Source organism: Dermacentor albipictus, chromosome 2, assembly GCF_038994185.2.
Source record: "Dermacentor albipictus isolate Rhodes 1998 colony chromosome 2, USDA_Dalb.pri_finalv2, whole genome shotgun sequence".
Taxonomy (NCBI): domain Eukaryota; kingdom Metazoa; phylum Arthropoda; class Arachnida; order Ixodida; family Ixodidae; genus Dermacentor; species Dermacentor albipictus.
The window spans coordinates 127109450-127129084 of record NC_091822.1 but is presented as its reverse complement, the minus strand read 5'-3'; the positions used below and the strand labels follow the sequence as shown (position 1 = coordinate 127129084).

General features: G+C 46.7%; 1 protein-coding gene across 5 annotated transcripts in view; it reads right to left on the bottom strand.

Moving 5' to 3' along the window:
* The window catches only part of LOC135895925 (Na(+)/citrate cotransporter-like), a 43661-nt gene that overhangs the window by 17261 nt on the left and 6765 nt on the right, over positions 1–19635 (bottom strand). For 4 of the 5 annotated variants that reach the window (XM_065424190.2, XM_065424189.2, XM_065424188.2 and 1 more), the window contains 7 exons: positions 18224–18339; positions 14727–14866; positions 12235–12310; positions 9466–9597; positions 6785–6904; positions 3100–3186; positions 2246–2350 (listed from right to left, as the gene is read on the bottom strand). In XM_065424190.2, coding sequence (XP_065280262.1) covers positions 2246–2350; positions 3100–3186; positions 6785–6904; positions 9466–9597; positions 12235–12310; positions 14727–14866; positions 18224–18339 — 776 coding nt within the window. The remainder of the gene's footprint in view (positions 1–2245; positions 2351–3099; positions 3187–6784; positions 6905–9465; positions 9598–12234; positions 12311–14726; positions 14867–18223; positions 18340–19635) is intronic. The other variant, XM_065424191.2, reaches the window with a different exon arrangement.

Below are 19635 nucleotides of genomic sequence, written 5' to 3'. Positions count from 1 at the left end.
TATGGGTGTTCCTTCGAAGAAGAGGTTCATAAAAGTCTCCTTGATAGCTATTCTGTCGGTACCCATGGTTTTGCGGCAGTAGCCACGTAAAGAGCCAGCAGCCATCGTTCGGTGATTACAATATTAGTTTTGCGCGTGACCTCAAATTTGGTGCCGGCTCAACCTCGGTCGAATGGCCTAACCTCGGAGGCGGCAGGTTGTGTCGTCTGCTTAAACTCCGCGCCGCAAGATGGCGTTAGTAAAGCGGCTGCTCTCGCCTACCTTCTCTGAAACCGCTGTCACGTGAAGAGCAAAACGAATACGGACGAGATGAACCTATTGTGACCTCTCGGACCGAGTTAATGGAGAGAACAGGCAGAAACTGTTTTGTCTTTAAGAAACATTGTGGGGGCCTTGAACAATGGAGTGGGTTCTTTGTTCCGATATGGAAGATGGCAGAAGAAGGAACGTCCTGGCACTGATCGAGTGAACTGTAGAGAGGGGACCCCGGCGCGAATACGCGACTAACTTTCTGGCTCTTTCGCACCCCTATTTTGCGACACATTTCGCTGCTTCTATTTCGGCTGTTTCCAAACTCTTTTTAACTATTCTTGCACAATACTTTAAAAATCCTAGTCTAAACTGCAGTTAGGAACTTAAGGAACTTCGTCAGGGTCATAATAAATAGTGCTTATATAGTAGCTTTACAGATGCAGTGGCGTTTCCGAGCGAAACCCTTCCAGAAGCCGACGTCGAGACATGCAGATCATACAAAAACGCCACACTTTCGTAAGAAACAAAACACCTTTAGAAGGGAAATAGGATGAAATACTTGGTTGGATTCATAGGTTACGCTTTAGGTAGCAAGTAAGACACCTGCTGAGGCTTGGAAAGCCATGGTACAACGTAAAAACGAAATTTTAATTGCCGAAGCGGCTTTGTCCAATGTCGCTGCCCTGGGCGATACCCGACAGTGGTTAGTTCAACGATCCATGTCACGATGTGATTACATCACTTTTAATGACGCGCAAAGCACTCAGCATGGCAGCATCTACATTTTATCCCTAGCGCAAAGAGCGCTAAATCAACGAAGTTGTCGTGATATCCGTAAGCTAGGAAAATTGCTTCAGTGGTGGGGCGATTCGCTGTAGCATGCTTTAAAAGGGAGACGAATAAATATTCAACCTCTCCGTTTATTTCTTCCACTGAGAAGTTAACAATCTTGCCGAACGAACGTTCAAAGAATTGCGCGGAAGCCAATATCTAGTTTACATTTGTGGCTCTGTTCAGAGCCTGCTTTAGCATCTTTTACGTCGGCCAGACAAGTCGCATAATAAGTACGAGTAATGGGCGCTCTGAACACAAATGTCCTGTAGAGAACGCGAGACTCGATACTATCGACCGCGGGTGTAGAGAAGCCTCAGCCTGCAGATATATCGTTTCCTCGCCTCATTCAAACTCTTCGCGATAACTTTGCTCAGCATATTGTAAGCTTACAGGACTCCTGTGGAACTTCCCCCCATACCCATACCCCCGTCCCACAGTACAGGATAGCAAACCGGGCGTCTGATTAACCTCCCTGCCTTTCCTGTCTTCTCTCTCTTCTCTCTCTTCTCTCTCTCTCTCTCTCTGTGGAACTTCCAGATCTGCGAGACGTGCACTGAGCCCGAGACTATTGCTCACGTTCTTTGTGCGTGCCCACATCATTTACTTATTTCTGATATATTCAAATCTAATGACTGATTCTTTGCCACGAATCGGCAAGCAGCCACATTGTGAAAGTCTTCGCTTGTGTATGCGTGGACGAAATTAACTGCCCGTTTCGGGCAATCGAGGCTATTGTGGTTGTTATCGAGAGACAAGGAGCCAACTATGCGACTGTAATATAAGTGCTTCCAGCATTCATTTTTCTTTTGTTTTCTTTTCATCCATGCGCATCTATTTTCATGGCTTTATCGTCATTATCGTCTTCATTTTTTCCCCTCTCATTTTGCTGCCCCTTACCCTAACGGTGAGTCGCCAGGTTACCACACAGCAGTTCATCTCTGATTTTGCCATCTAAACTTTCTCGTTCACTCCTTCAGGTCCTGGAGCGAACACCAAGGAGTCAACGCCAACGTCGTCTTGGTCAAGACCCTGGGGAAGGTAGGTACCCTTGTCGCAATTAAAGCTCACACTCGCCAACCCAAAGCTTTCCTCGTTCCCCATCAATATCTAACTCTTATAACTAATCGGTCGCTCACTGCTACTAGAGATACATACTGACCCGGTGTGCGAAGACGACGGGTCCCTAGAGAAGTGTCCACTTGCCAGATAGAGCCATGCGATAGAGAGGTAGAATAGCACAACCTGCACCACGATTTCCTGTGTCCTGCGCACGGAAGAGACGAGCTTTTTGTACGTCTTGCAGACAGTGCCAGGTGCGTTTGCACAAAATGTAAAGCACAAAACTGCCCAATCGTCCTGTATAGAGAAGGCTTTCGAAGGGATTCGAAGAAGGCACTGCGTGCCAACTAACGTAACATTGTAAGCATCGTGAGAGTCGTTCTACGGCTAAATATGTATTTAAGCTAGTGTTTTCAAACGAGTAAACATGTTTTTTTTTAGTTTTGTAACTAACGTAATTCTGTAAGCTTCGCCATATTTCTGCTCCCGGTAAAGTCCCTAAACGAGAAAATGTTTTTCAGAGGTTGGCGGCTATATACGCGACGCGCCTACGGATTCAGTAATATGGGCTTGTGTCGTTCGAACGCTTGTTCTCTCAAGCTAAACCTGAACAGCGATTTACCCGTTTTAAAAACTTCCTCTCTTCTCAGTTTCTGTGGCATTGTTTTCTTTTTTTTGTGCTTACGATCTGCGTGATACAGTATGTACAAATTCAAGAGCACGCGCAAGCGCTTTAGAAATAGAATATGAAATCGCCACATCGCGTACAGAAACAATTAAACAGGGACGTGCAATCGTTTTTCCTGCTGGCTTTTCTGCTTATTATCCTTCTTAGGTTCTTGCTTTCAATATACATTGTGAGTTCTAGGAGCCCAAAAAGGAAGCTGAGCCCTCGGTAAAAGGGGACATAAAATAAACACAATGAGTAAGGGCGTCTCTTCACAAGTCACTCACGTGATCGCCCTCAGCTCTTTGGAGCGGCGCTCGATTTCTCGATGGGCTTTATCTTCAGCCACTTGCAACTCTGCCTGTTGATCACGACTAGGGAGAAAATTAAAAAAAAGCAGTGCGTTGTTTATTGTCGGTGTTGTTTAACTCCAGCAGATTATTAAGACCGAAGTAAAACAACACAAAAAACTAGTTTGCCAACGCGGATGAACGTATCCAATATGGCGTTCAGTATGGGCTGGAACGAGTTGGCGCGTGCTAAAGCGGTTGCCCGTTGTAGCTTCATAGTGGGCGCGATATAGTACGACCGGATAGAGTGCCAGCAGAATGTGCGCTGGCCTGCGACATGCAGCTAATGTTCGTTCAACACCTTCACTGCTTCAACGCAAGCCACTAATTGATTTGAAGATGTACCCGTTGTCCAGAATAGGGGAAATCGAGTGGCTACTGACTGTTTCCTGTAACTACGGACACTTGAATCAACAGACAACGAAAAAGAAATGTGTACGAGAAAACTAACCGTTCAACGGTGTTGTTGAAATTATAAGTTAAAATGACACTAAAGGCAGCAAATTGGAGGACGCTTAAGCATCCCCTTCAAGAGTGGGACGCGATAGCGTTATCGCACCCAGTTCGCACCGCCCACTCATTCACCAATCACGCGGTGAGCGCCGAGCAACGCAGCGTTCAGCGCGGCAACGAAACGTGCGCCTGAGCAAGCGGAACGAACCAAAGAACTCGGTGTCTCGGAGGGAGAAACGATTTGCGCGAGCCAAACGTCGTGATCGGCACGGACAGCCAGGCCGCGACGCGCCATGAAGGCGGACGCGATTATGGGGCTGACGCCTCGATGGGATTCTCCTCTATCTCGCTTGGCGGCACCACGCAGACGCATGACTCCTCGCCAGCAGCACGGCACACATCGCAGGGGACGCTCTTCCACCAGACGCGCTACGGCGCAGCCATCACGTCAGAGGCCTCCCGCATCGGACGTGGCACCTAGGAATCGTGCTGTGAGCGGGAAGAGGAGCCGCATCGCCTAAACACGAGGGTCCTTAACGCTGTCGCGTTAATAAGTCAAGATAAAGTGATATATTAGTGATCGAGAGTCGTTAAGGCGTCAATATTATCGCGAACAGAGCCTTAATAATCCAGAAACTGAGCTAAATGCAGGACATGGTTAAAAACTCCCCCGGGATATTCACAAACTTGCCCGATGATGAAATCACTCCTCAGTTAAATTCTGCCACTAATATTATACCACTATTTGCAAAAAACATTGCATTGTATGATAAGACGAAATAAAATGCTGATTATACAGTTCTGTTTCATACTTTAGAAAAATGAACTCGTTTAAGTTACCCTTGACAACGATGACGGCGGTCGAAATGTTCCATTTTCGCTCGACTCCGCGCCGCCCACGCTTTCGCGTTTTCTTTTCCTTGTGGCGTTGTGATGCGCTGGTTTTACTGGCTCGTTAAACTCGCACAAAGTGCAAGTATATAGCAGAGAATTCAACTTCCATGTGATGTCGCGAGATGCCCGAACGGTCAATGCTACTTCACCAAAAAGCTGCTGCAGCGTTGAATCCACCACTCTGTCTTGGCTGGGTGCCACCGTCTCTCAGGCGCCGTTTTGCTCACCGACGGCAGCAAAGGGCGGTGATGGCGTATGCAACGATACCACTCCACCGGTTGGGTGGCGGGATATTTGAATTTCGAAAAGGTCAATTGCAGACGCGAAACAAGCGTTGCGAGGTTTCTGGAATGGTGTCCCTTGAACGCGCGACATGTCATACTTTGGAGGAAGACTGACCAAGGTACTGACAGTTTGGCCTCTCGTCGCGATCGTGAGAGTAGCTGTTCAAACATGAAGCTTGGTCGGCTGGTTTGATATTTCGACTGGTGTCGAAATATTCAGACTGGTGTTTTCAAATCAGTAAATATTCTGTTTAGTTCCCTATTGCTAATTACTTTGGGGAGAAAAAAGGCACAAGAGACTTCTTCAGGTGTCGGTTAACAACACAGATGAGGCTTTATCAGCGTAAAAGACTTCACCTAAAAGGGGCGAAAAGGAATAAGTTGTGATTTAGTGATAAATGCGAGAGAAATACGTTAGCATTATGTCGCAGCTCTTTGAGGTCCGGGATTCATGTTTCAACCACGTTCACCACATTGCAAAGTGTTGTCCAGAAGCTCACTCGACACACGACCTACCTCTTCGAGGACCGAAAAGCACCTGACGGTGATACCGAGCAGACCCCCATTATACATACGCATAAACGCTCACCTAATCTCTCCCATTCCCTCTGTACTACTACGTCGCCTGCTTTCCACACTTCACACACGTACATTCTTTTTTGCTCCTCATACGAACGAACTAAAAAAAAAGAATATTCGGGCGTGTAAGCATAACAAACCAGATCAACTCCTTGAAGTATGCTCGTGTAAGCCGTGCGCAAGTGACTAACCAACGGCCGCCATCTGCTATGACGTAAAGTGTGCCCACCTGTACAACCGCGGTCAAATTACGTGCCACCCTGTTCTCATTTGGAAAGTATTTCATGATTTAAAGGTCAAGTAGCGAATCCGTTTGGGCCTTTAAAAAGGCCCTGTGGAATTTAAATTTTCACACAAGGAACCGTATACCTTGAAATGAAACAATGTGAATGTGACAGGAAACATACTGACGGTCTTCAGTTCTTGCAGGTTTAACCACGACCTTTCAACTTTATACAAGCCGTTACACGTTCTACTTCGGTTGCAGGAGCAGCAGCTAGAAGCTGTGTCGCAAAATGAAATGCGTGCGAGCTGATAGACTAATAGTAGTACTATATCGTGGTGACAATACGCATTCGCCTTGAACTTTACATGTCGCTGATCTCAGCGACTGACAGCAGATATTACATGAGTAGTAACAAGGCCGCTGCCATACTTCAAGAGTAATCTTTTATTTCGTTATAAAAGTGTTCATCTTTTTTGTTACCTACCTCCGTGACGCGCATTGTGGAAAACGAATGAATTTGTCAAGCACCGCACTGCAGAGATACTTCGGAATGTTTAAGCGCACTCGAGAACAGGGACACGCAAGGTAAGAAACAAGCGATTGGGTGTGTCCACTAGATAGATAGATAGATAGATAGATAGATAGATAGATAGATAGATAGATAGATAGATAGATAGATAGATAGATAGATAGATAGATAGATAGATAGATAGATAGATAGATAGATAGATAGATAGATAGATAGATAGATAGATAGATAGATAGATAGATAGATAGATAGATAGATAGATAGATAGATAGATAGATAGATAGATAGATAGATAGATAGATAGATAGATAGATAGATAGATAGATAGATAGATAGATAGATAGATAGATAGATAGATAGATAGATAGATAGATAGATAGATAGATAGATAGATAGATAGATAGATAGATAGATAGATAGATAGATAGATAGATAGATAGATAGATAGATAGATAGATAGATAGATAGATAGATAGATAGATAGATAGATAGATAGATAGATAGATAGATAGATAGATAGATAGATAGATAGATAGATAGGAACAAACAAAATGTGCTACACATACGTCTCCCGCAGTTGCTTTTTGAGTAAACTGCAGAAAAACAACACAGGGAGAAGTCAAGCCTTCATTGATAGGAGCGTAATTTTCAACGAACCTGATGCTTTTTAGGCGCCGGTTACTGCAGCACCAGGCAAGCATGAGGCAGATGACCATGGCGGGCATGTTGGCAACCATCCAGGATGATTCCGTAATGGGCGGAGCGTCGGGAAATCTTCTAAACAGGCCACAACAGAGGAAATATGTTGCAGAAGTTATGTTTGATGGATGATAGTGCAATAATATTTCAGTGCTACGGTGCATTTTGACAACGTGAAATGTTTGACTCTCTCGAGCGAACGTACTGGCCACGAATACATGTGTAGTTTAGAAAACTTGTCTGCGCGAATAAACGATCACAGAGAGAGCATACAAGAACAGGCGCACCTTTGCAACTAAACTTTATTCCACAAAGACTGCATATAAGTGCATCCCAGAAATGCGCCTGTGCGCGCGCAGAAACATAATCACACACAAAAAAAACTTTCTGTTCATGCAATACACAACCTAACTACGCTCATCCGCAAACCTCATCTCACTGTTGTGCAGACAAACTGAGCGGTCGCTCATACAGTCATCCCCCTTCTTTCTTACACGATACGCCTCGCGTAACTTTATTGCTCGGCTATCTTCGCTCCGACACGAAATCGTCACTTCTTTCAGGATCGGCTTACAGGGGCACGCCAAGCCTCGGGCAGGATGATGCCCATTCGCTTTATTCCTAATTGACCGTTCCCGGTCACGCAAGCATACATTCACGCACCTTCTAGTTTAGCCTACGTAGACTTTGACACATGATAGAGGAATACGATAGGCTACCCCAACACTGCGACCTACGTAGGAGTTGGTGTGCTTTATTCCGCACCCTCGGTACCTATTTGTACTTCTTCCTATGCGCGAGCATATTCCAGCAAACTTCCCAGGAGCCGAAAACGCAACCTGAACTCCATATCGTTTCGCAACCATTCTTAAATTGGGGGAAGTCCTGCGAAGAGAAGCCAAAACTTTAAGTTCTTTATCTTTGCGTTCCCCTCAAGTTACGCTAATAAAATTTTCCGTTTTAATCTTATCAAGCGCTGCCTCCGCTACTGCGAAAATGACTGATTGCGGGAAACCAGCTTCTTCTAACCTTACAAGCTCCTCGCCAAAGCTTTCCTGTATTTTATGCTTGCGTGAGCGTGAATCGTCAATTAGGAATAAAGTGAGTGGGCACCTTCCCGCCCACTGCTTGGCGTGCCCCTGTCAGCAGATTCTGAAATAAGTGAAGATTTCGTGTTGGAGCCAAGATAGCTGAGCAAGAAAGTTGCGCGAGGCGTATATTGTAAGAAAGAAGGGAGATGATTGATTGCACAACAGTGAGATGAGCTTTACTGATGAGCGTAGTTATAGGTTGTGTATTGCATGAACAGAAAGTTTTTTTTATGATTATGTTCCCGCGCGCGCGCAGTCACAGTGGCGTATTTCTGGGATGTACTTATATGGGGCCCTTGTGGAAAAAAGATTAGTTGCAAATGTGCGCCTGTCCTTGTGCGCTCTCTCTGTGATCGTTTATTCGCGCGGTTAAGAAATGTTTCCTCACGGATAGAACCTGAGCAAGCTGCTTATCGTAGATTCATGTAAATAGTTTCCCACCCTTCGCTATCCTCTGTCCTTCTCCTTTAGCCCCCGAACCAGTTCAGGTTCAAGAAGATTGCGTTAGACAGTTTCAGTGCGGTCTGCGATACTTTCCTCCCTTTCCTATTGCACATATGATAATAAACAACCAATTACTATTATATGATATATGTTTGTTGTGACTAGTTCTGGAGGCGTGTGGGAAGATTCTGGTACTCTGCAGTGGGTTCACTACCTGTTAAATGGTATATAGTGCATGATCTAATCTAAACTACAACACGCATCTTGCCAATTTCACATTAGGTCTACCTCTTCATAATGAGCGATTTGTCACACATCAATGCTTACGGTTCACATTTTACGGTTCTTACTTACGGTATGCTTGTTTAAGAGCCGATTTCATATTTTGTAACGATGCCTTGAATGTGACACTATAGAATTATTTTGCGAACAAGGACAGAAAATTTGAAAGCGACTTCGCTCAACAGGAAGTGCCGTGCACTTGTGGAGGATGACTTCTTGGTTGGAACCCAGCTAACGACAACAGTGACAACAGCGGTTCAATTTTTCTCTTGCTTGTTTTACGTTGACAGATAACCAGGGTCATGCAAATTCCCACAAGTTTGCTAACTTCACTCCTCCGTCTAGTGCTCGGTCGACCCCAAGAGCCCTTTCAGTCCTCTTGGCACGCATCCCGCGAATTTATTTGACCGGCTTTCATCTGTCCTACGTATTACCCGACGCGGACTCAATTCTGTATTTCCCTTTTAATCTCCGCTACAGAATATTAGGCAACCCGGTATGCTTTCTCAACTACATCGCTTCTTCCTGTCTGTTAACGTCACGTCTGTCATTTTTTTGTTACATCGCTCTTCGGGCGGTGCGTAGCATTAGGTTCTGTCTTAACCTCCGAGTCTCTGCCCCATGCATTAGTACCGCCAGAACGAACTGATGATTAACTTTTCTTTAAGGGGACAACGGTAAACTGTTTGTCTAATACAGCGGTCCAAAGGCAGTTGAAGCTCGATAAGGATTCCTGAAGTAGGCGGTCTTAATATCGACGTCACGTCCTCCGCGTACAGCTGGGGCCATTGCTTGCACAGGCACCCTATGCTTGTACTCAACTGCTCGTACAGTTCCTTGAGGATGAGGTTGGGGAAGGTGCCCGTGAGCGTGCCGAATCCTCCGATGCTCGCTGAGTATGCCGTGGACAAGAGCATTTCCTTCTGCAGCTGAACAATCACCTCGTCCGGCAACCTATGGAGCGTGAAGAGAACCACGAAGGAATCATGCGTCAAAAGCAAAAGTGATCGCCTATCCCAGCGCGTCGGCAACAAGTAAGCACCTGCCATCCTCAAGCGACAGCGGGTTTCATCGCTTAGCTGCGGCGGCCTCACCGACGCAGCTGGGAGTCATTACTTTCTAAGAGCGCTGTCTCCTATCATAGGAATTTCAAAGGAATTTTCTCCTCACATCGGCAGCGGCGACGGCCGTTCGAGTTATGTGAATCAAGAATCGACTTGCGTTTTCTTTTGTTACAAGCGTCGAAATTGGCGCCTTTGCTACTGTTGCGTACAGGTCTGTCGTCGACTACGGCGCTCGTTCTTGCTGCAGCGGACATCGTAGGCTTAATAATCTTCCGAACCTTCCCAGTTTTACTAATGTTCTTTTTTTACAGATGTTTTTGGTTCCTAAGTTCACTTTGGGAATTCCACCTAATCGGGGTCGATCGGCGAAGGTGCATTTGGGAGTATGGAAGCATGTTGATGCGTTCGTGCGCTTATGAACGTCAGGACATTCATGACCGGAAACGTCATGAACGTTTGTGGTCTCAAGGCGTGTCCTCCCTCCAGCAAACTAAGATCGAAATGGTGCAAATTCTTCGTGCGATGCGCGTCTGCGTCGTTAGGCATTCTGCTATAGCGCTGTGGCGCGTAAAACAAGTGACGCACGTGCGCCTTTGCGTTGCTTATTTTCGCAAAATCCTGCAAGTCATGGTGTTATTTCGATCGTTTCAAGGTGCGAGTTCCCACCCATCGAGATCGCGTGTGGCAGGCTCGGGCGACGACGTATAGAGTTTTCTTGCAATTAAAGCCAGCGGGAGACATCGAGAAGCACCGCTTCTTGCGTAAAAAAAAAAAAAAAAGAAACTTCGATGGATTTCCGAGTTGCTACCTAAGACATGGAGTATAGCCACTACATCTCGTGGCGCGTGGCCTTACTCACGCGCAATTCATCGAAAGCATTCTGCAATGGCTCACCAAAAGAACTTCGATGCGGCCGCGTCGGCCAGGCTTGCTAAACGTGGTTTTGCAAGCTCCACGCTTGCCGAACAACTTTCAGCTGGCCGGTAGATCCAGCGCGAAATGTCGAAACCTCGAAATGCTCCGCTAAACCCTTTTATACGCTGTATATGCGCGAATGTATTTTTGTCCGAGCGAGTTTCACAGGCTGCTAATTTCGCGGCTGCAGCCGAGTGCCCCAGTTTTCTTCTTGCGACTGCGGCGTTCGTTGCGCCCATTATAACGAACGCAAGTGGAACTAACGCGCAAAATATTCAGCATAGCAGTGTGCGGTTTGGCATCGCCAGACTGTCAACTTTGTCACCTCTTTATTTTTTCCCCTGCAAGTCTGGCACCTCACTGCGTTTGCTGCAAACTGTAGCCGCTGATATAGCGATCACGAGAGCGTTTCAAGATCAGATTGCAACAACCGAGAGAGCCTGCGGCATCTGCTGGAATTTTTGCGCGGTCACAAATGTGTGCAAAGCGTCACGGCGGACGCATTGGGGACGTTCTGGACGCGAACTCGGCTGTCTAGTGAACTGCTCGCATAACGCCGCACAGTTTGTTGCGCTGCATTCTTCCTTGTTTTATAACAAATTCGACGATGCGAACAAGCAACGGACGTAGATGGCCCTGGAGAAAAAAAAATGCATCGAGAAACTTCTTGGACGTTGAATCGAGCGACGACGATGAGTATGCGATGTTGCCGGAGTTGAATTCGTCGTTTCCGCTTGCGAGGAAGACGCGGACGAAGCGAACATGCGAGACGTGTGATATGTACAGGTGCCTATGGCACTGCGGATTACTGTGACACCAACTTTCCGTGAAATAAATTGCCTTTTCCATGGGTTCGGTATGTACTACGTCCTGGAATACTCCCTGTTTACCACAGAACGGATTTCTTATTATTGGCTCCACAGATAGCGTGTAGCAGTTTCGTAAAGCACTAACGGCAAATTAATATTCTTTACTTCCGAGCCCTTTGTTCAGTAAAAATTGCACGGCAATTTACTGCATAAATTTTACTTATTAATCATTAATAGTACATTAGTCATTGCACAACTATTTCAAATCATTAAAGGACAAATTAACAATGTCAAATTGAACTATGCGCAACGTTCAAAGGTTATGCTGACAGAGGTCGACGTTGTCTTTGATTAGTGCCGCTTGCATTAAAAAAAACGACGTAATTAGGTATTCTTTCTTTCAGCGAATGATAGAGGCGTCGAATGAGTTGTTCCATGCAATTGACACAAGGGACGGGGCGAGGGGTGGGGGCCACACCGGGCAAGCACCTACCCCCCCAACCCCCTCCCGGAGAAAAGTCTCTGGCGACGGCATTATGTATAGTAATTTCAGCTGCTGATCGGCCGCCGATCACATTCTTGTGCGCTTTTTTTTCTCGTTTTGTTGTTACTATATATGTGCTGCTCTCAGAAAGACTGACGTGCATATGCATTCATCAGTTGTTACCCACCCCGCGACGACCCCTCCTGGCGTAAGCAGCATTGCGAAAATAATAATGGACAATGATAAAAACAAAAAGCTCGTGATTAGCCGTGAACTGGCTCGCCCTACTGACATAAACTTTAACAGTCCGACCACTTACCCGGACAGACTGACACGAATGGCGTCCAAAGCCTTCCTGTAGACGACCGACTGTACGGAACCCGAGTAGTGAGTGACTGAAAGTTTAAATAAATAAATAAATAAATAAATAAATAAATAAATAAATAAATAAATAAATACAAGTTACCAATGCCATGCCTTGCCCCATTGCATGCCTTGCAAAGCGTATCTATGCAAAACGTTGCGTCTATCTCGCGAGCAGGAGGAGGTCGCCTCATCTGCGACATGAAACGATCCAACGCCGTCTTCTTTCCCCTTGTCTTGACAGCGTTTCTATTACAAATAAGGTAAGAGCAGCTCGGATTACTGACGGAGAGCTAACATAAAAAAAAATAATTGAAATTGTATAGTTGCACTATCCTGACCAAGGTTGAGCTTTCAACAATCGCAACTTGACAAGTTAGCGAGAGCTAGTATATTTTGGCATGACCTGGCAAAAGACTGAACGTGCCAAGTTGAGGGTCATTATTGGAACAGGCACGCACACACACACATGCAGATGCACGCACACACGCACGCACGCAGAGCGGTCTCCTGATGCCACAACTGTGCCCAGAAGCCGTTGCCACCTATGTTTGCGTCTATACCTACTCTTAACGAAGGTGACCGGTCAATGGCAAGTACACTCGCCCATATTGCGGGGTGCGTGAGCGCGTGACGAAGCGACCCTCCTTCCCGTCTAGCGGTTAACGCCTGGGGTCGAGACCGACACCTGCGCGCATGCGCGTCCCTCCGAGACTGCAAGCGTGCATGTTTCCGCGCTTCCTCCTTGCGCGCCGGCGATATCTGAATGTAGCCGCGAGGTGGCCCTCTTGTGATATGCGCTGTGGCGGCTTCGACGGGCCTGTGAAGCGTGTTTAGAAGCGTGAACTTGCGCGCGCCACTGCGGCCGCTTTTTGTCGAGTCATAATAATAATAATAATAATAATAATAATAATAATAATAATAATAATAATAATAATAATAATAATAATAATAATAATAATAATAATAATAATAATAATAATAATAATGATGATGATGATGATGATGATGATGATGATGATGATGATGATGATGATGATGATGACGACGACGACGATTACTTTATTTGCAACCGAAATACAAGCCTCCCAAGGGAAGCAATTGTTCGCGTAGCTCCCACATGAACTCCGCTATTCAAAATTTTATCGTTGGGATAGGCAGTGTCGAGGACGGGCCTCAAAGCGCTCTTTTGCTGTAGCCACCTATTGTTGATAATTAGAAAGTTAATTACCGTAACTTCGCTAATTACGCACGTAAGTGCGTAAACCGCTTGTAGCTAGAGCCGTCCAGACCGCGCACTCTAATGGTAAACATAACGTTACTGTTATTTATGTTTTTCTAATTATACAAATTTGGTGCAGGTAAAAAAAAAGGGCACCCTGCATACGAAGAAGTCTTAGCTGTTCAGCAACAATAGCGGCGTTTACATGAATGCGACAAGTGGTACATCCCATCACACGTCTAGCGCATGACAATCACGTAAGCTGGGTATTGCGCTTGGAAGGCGCATGGCATTGACGCGACAGGAGAGTGTATAATTCGAGACGTGGTAAGCTGAACGCGGGTGCAACGCAGTGAGAGTCGGCGACCTCCGCGTGCTCCCGACCTCCCCCACCCACGGAACGCAAATTGCCGGAAACACGTACCGGCTTATTTATTTAGTTAGTACCATGCTGCGCTAGAGAAAGGCGACACACTATCGCCTTCACGTAAACATGGCTGACGAGGAGGCTGTGGGGCGCACCGTACGTATGGGCAGCCCCGATCTGCGACGTGCGGTGACGAGGGATGCAGCCCGACACCAGACGCACCAGAAACTGCCCCCACCAGGGCGAGTGAAGTCGGGCGAAATTAAACATATTGACACGTGTACTTATCTTTATCGGGCAACCACGTTTCGCCGCTTAACAACTGTAATCGCAGAGCGAGGGACGCGCCTGCATGTATCCGACGTTTCTGGAAAGTTATCGACGCTTCTATCCGCGTGTCTGTTGTCGCCGAACCTTGTGTTATCAGATTTCATCGCGTGACACGAATGGTGTAGAACTTTGTGGAAGACACGCGGGTCCCATCAGTTAATCTGGAACATTCGACGACTGATCTATAAAAGCCGACGCGCTTGACCCGCTGATCAGTTTTTCGACGATCGCCGAGCGTGTTCGCCGCTATCGTTGTGCTATAAGTGTAGCCTGTTTTGTGGGCACAGGTTCGCCCAATAAAGGTTAGATTTGTCGTTCACAGTATTGCTACTGTGTTATTCAACGTCACCACCACGTGACAATATTAGGGAAGGCCAAGGCGGGAGGCACGGATGCACAAGGATGATTTGATGACGCCTGCATGCACGTTCCCTTTGAGGGACAGTAATTTCCGCTGCGTTCTTGACCTGTCCCCGACTAAAGTGAATGTTTGGATGAAGCCTATAAAGCCTCGACAATAGGTACTCACTCGACCTCCTCCTGAGCTTAGTGGTGACCCTCATCTGGTCGATGATCGCCATCGCCACGGGAGCCACCAGGGCCGTGACGGCCGTGTTGGGCAACCACATGGATAGCGAGGCGCACGCCACCATGAACACGAACAGGAGCCTGTGCGCATATAGGGACAATAATATTATCTTCAGCATAACTGCGTGCAACTCGGCGGCTGGCACACTTGCATACGGGCACAAGCGAATGCACTTATCTCGAGGCCATTTATCAGTCTTGCGGAACTTTGTGTAATGTAAGTGGCATAACTGGAAATATGCGTACGGGTGTGTTAGCAATAACTTCCGGTGAAACAACGTGAACAAATTCAAGAGGCTAGAATTGTTTTTAAGGCAAAATGGCAGCCAAACCTGATGTTGGTCACATTATTAAAGCGAGCGCAGTCGGCTAACAGCGCAAGAACGCTTACGAACGATAAGCTTTGTGAATTCACTTCCCGTTTCGGAGGATCATTTGATCTGCTTCCTTCTGTTGTGTTGTATGTCGCCAGGGAACGCAATAAGATGTAAAGCAGAGCCGAGTCTGACGCTTGCCAATGCGCTTGCTCGGTTCCCACTGGCCCTCAGCGCGTGCGCAGCACACTGCCATACGCACTCTGCCTCCGCTGTGCGTCCTCTCCCCAACACGCCTTCACTAAGGCTTCTCTCCTCTTTTACACATTGCTAGCAAGAATAGAGCGCCCCATATACCGTCAAACCAGCTTGAGAAGCGGCTCATACGCGGGCCGAAAGGGGGCCCCTATTGGATCTGGAGGACAATCCCACCGCTGTCCACCAGTTATTGGATCTTGCCGTTGAGTGCGGCAGTTGGCGGACGTTGAGGAGAATTTTGAGAAGAAAACTGGATGTTTATTTACATTATTTACAGCAATAACATGAACTAATTAACAGTCATAAAGTAATTGATGTCCGGCAGCAAATCGGGCGCTACGGCCCGTGGCAAGAAGCCCGAAAGAGATCAATGAAAGAAGGAATGCTCATCACTGCTCCCTGTCTCTCGATTTTAACCCCTTCGGCGTCTCGGGTTCACGTCATTTTCGGCCACTCGTCGAGCCTGCTCAGGTGTCGTCATTTTCCTCCAATGGTAGGCGCCCGTGCAAGTGTAGTCACAATCAGCGGATGGGGGTTGCTCCAAGGGCTCCACTGTCACACGGGTGCCTTGTCACCGGCGTTGCCTCATGGCCTGCAACTGCCGTCACAATCGGCGGATGGGGGTTGCTCCAAGGGCTCCACTGTATGAAGGGTGGCTTGCCACCGGCGTTGCCTCGTGGCTTGCAAGTGCCGTCACAACCGGCAGATAGGGGTTTTCTTCGAACGACCTTTCAGAGCTGCAAAACAGCTTTGCTCGGGACCAAAATCAACTACCCGGAACCATGCTAGGCCCCCGTTGCACTTTCGGAAACAGTCAAGGAGTGGGACAATAGCTCCCCGTGCGGCGCACGAAGTGGCGGTCGCCAACTTGTCTGACAGGTCCGGGAACGTGTTAGGCGCGCTTCTGCGCACCTTAACGGGGTGCGATGGCTATTCGATGTGGTCTGGTGAACTCGCGTGATACCAGGAAAAGGGTCCCTATCTAACACCGCGTAGCAGACGATGAGCAAACGCAGGAAAATGACAGCTCGATTGTTCGATAAGTGTTGCAATCTTAAAACAATTGCTTCCTCGAGTAGTTGTCATGCTACGCAGTTGCCGATGTACGCTGTGTCGGTTCAGTTGTTTTATTTGTCTTGAGAAGGGCACGTTGGTTTTTCCATGTTTCGTTGAGTTCAAGAGTGATTTCTTGTCTCGCACGTAATGGTTTTAGATCGTTAATGGATTAACAAAGACGTGACCTGTTTCGTTTTCTGATAACGGTGCGGGTATAGCAAGGTAAACAATACGTTTCCTCTTCGCGCCACATACGACTTAAAGGTAGTTTAATGAGTGGAGCAGGCATGTTCCTAGGAGATTCCCCTATGTTCGTAACCATATAGCCAATATAGTCACGTAGCTAGAAGATAAAATGTAGATGATGGTATAGTTTCCGGTCATATCGCTTTTGTAGACCCATTTCTTTACTCTTTTAACTGTTGTTCGCTGTGACGTTAACCAACCATGCATCTTTTAAGCAATCATTGTGGCATAATTTACACGCGGAAAATCTTGCAAGAGCATAGAGGTCCCCGATGGTTCATTTGTTGGCCACTAATACGTGAACAGGCTGCGGGGAGGAGACAGCGAGAGCTTCATAGGCATAGTCTTCGCAGATTGAAATGTATAGCCAGTTTTTGCAGGAAACGCATTCAAATTTATTTAGCATTAGTGGAGCTAGAAGATTTATCAAGCACCATGTTGTCAAGCGAACGCCAACGCGTGAGCATCGACAGCGCGATCCGACGCAATCGAGAAATGTTTATGCACGCTGATAGACCAGGTCTGATGGCCGCGTCCGCAGACAGGGCGGACGCAGCCACAAGGTTTCCTACAATAATTACTAGAGGGAACTCTTGCGCTAGTGTCTACTGCAGCTGCAATGCGAGTGAATGATCCAGAATGGGAATCATGGAAAGTACATGGATTTGCCTAAGCTTTGTCCTTTGGCTTGAAACGGCTTCGTGACTTTGCAAACTCAATTTAAGCAATACAATATAAATAATTGTGTATTCTTTATTAAAATTGCCCTACGGAAGGATTCGAACACAGGACCTCTAGCACAGACGCCCGATATTGAAACCATTACGCCACGGACGCATGCACTGGCTAAGGGTCCTAGATAAAGCAATGACGAGCCACATATAACGCCCTCGTGAATCTATCGCAGCCAAGCGAGTGCCTTGAAATGCTTGGGGCATTTCGATTTGGCCACCTGGACAATCTGAACCGTTGCAATTAGTAGCGATTGTGCGTGTTCGCAACCTATTCTGCAGTTAGAAAAGTATAGCACGCTCTGAAATTTACGACAATGAAGGCATACAAAGCGTGATAAACGAATTCCACAAGAACGTCTCGATTTACAAGCCCGACGAGCGGAAAAATTCATGTACTTCCTCTCATTCCCATGGTGGCTCAATGATTGCAGCGCCACAAGAGTTCTCTCTAGTAATTATTGTAGGAAACTCTACGGACGCGGCGACTGCAGCAGGTGACACATCAACGAAAGAAGCGCGCCCATTATAACGCCTGGCGAGGAGTAACTTCGAGTTTCGCCATCTGTGGATCGAGTCGCGAAAAGGCTCCCTCCGCCCCCTCTAGAAGGAAACACTTATGAGATCAGTCGGCTCCCCTGTTTATCTTACCCGTTATAGCCATGGTATACAATAATGGCTTATTGCTCCTTCTCACTTCGTATGTACATGAATAGCTAACGCTTTGCTTGTATTCACCGACTCTGCGCCAACATAACCTATCTCACTTTGCGATTCTAACGTTGCGGTCACGTTCGCTACTTCAATGCCTGCAATGAATGAATGCTGTATACCTGGAGCTGCGCGTTCCAACGAAGTAGAGTATGCGCAGAGCGATGCGCTTGGCCAAGCCCGTTTCCTTCACGCCGAGCATGACCAGAAGAGAGCCGAATATCACGGTGCACAAGTCCTGCATTGAGCGAGCATGGCGCGTTCACTTATTTGCCTTTCGGCGCAATAACCTTGCATTAGGCGACACAAGGATGCTACACAATGTTTCACATTTATTAAAATACAGTGCACGGACAAGTGAGAAGTATACAGCTGGCAGTTAGGCTATCATGAGCTCGCGCCTGAACTGTGTGCTTCGGTGAACCGAATGGCTGCCGTGTGTGCTCTTGTATGAGAGGCTCACAAGTGCTTTGACCAAAAACGAGCTGAGGTGTCTTGCCGAAGAAATGCTTGAAAGTTGACGGCAATAGTTTGCAGTAGTGTATGCTGATATCTAGTATTATTTTCTTTTTAATCAAAGCACTCGTATTCTTGTCTATCTTTCCCGGCAGAAAGTATCGCTTGCGTTGCAACGATAGTCGGACTCTCTCCTTGCTTTGTCTGATCACTGGGACAAAAGAATATATATATATATCGTAGGAACCCAACAAAGACACCAAGTACACCATTACTTGCACTTCATTGAATTAAAGAAATGATACACAGATATGCAAATGAATGTGGATGAAAAAAAAGCCGGAAGACTCCACGCCCTGTGGGAGAATCGCCCTGTTAACGAAACGACCATGAGAACACAAAGACGTAGGCGGCTGTTTCATGACCTACATCACACGCATGTCATGATATTCTTGTCATGACCTATCATTTATGTTCGTATACACTCTTGCTATACTATGCAAATTTTGGTACATACCAAGTTAACGAAATGACCATGGGGGCACCAAGACCTAGGCGGTTGTTTCATGACCTAGACATGACACAGATATCATGGTAGTCATGTCATGACCGATCATTTACGTTCGTTATACACTCGTGTCATGATATGCCAATTTTGGTACATACCAAGTTAACGGAACGCCTATGAGAGACTAGATAGATAGGAGGCTAGATAGATACTGTTCAAGTTGCAAATGTTTGCCAAGAAATCCTTCGCTTTTAGAACAGCTGGTCGGAGGTGCATGTGGACTTTGTCGGTACATAAAAGGGAATCCACATCTTCGAATTACGCGTGGGATGCTCCTACCACTTGAGCTACCGCGGCGCCGGTTTCTTACCCCATCGCTGGGGTATTTATGTTTTACTACAAGAACTCTGGGACTATTAGCCAGCGCCACCCCTCACAAACCTTGGCGGCGGATGTGGAACATCCTTTCTGCCGCAGGCTTCACGACTACGGGATCTTCTTGGGTGAGGGCAACTGGTCAACAAACCCAGACATGCTACCTAAAAGCATAAATGTTGCCGGGTCGGAGGC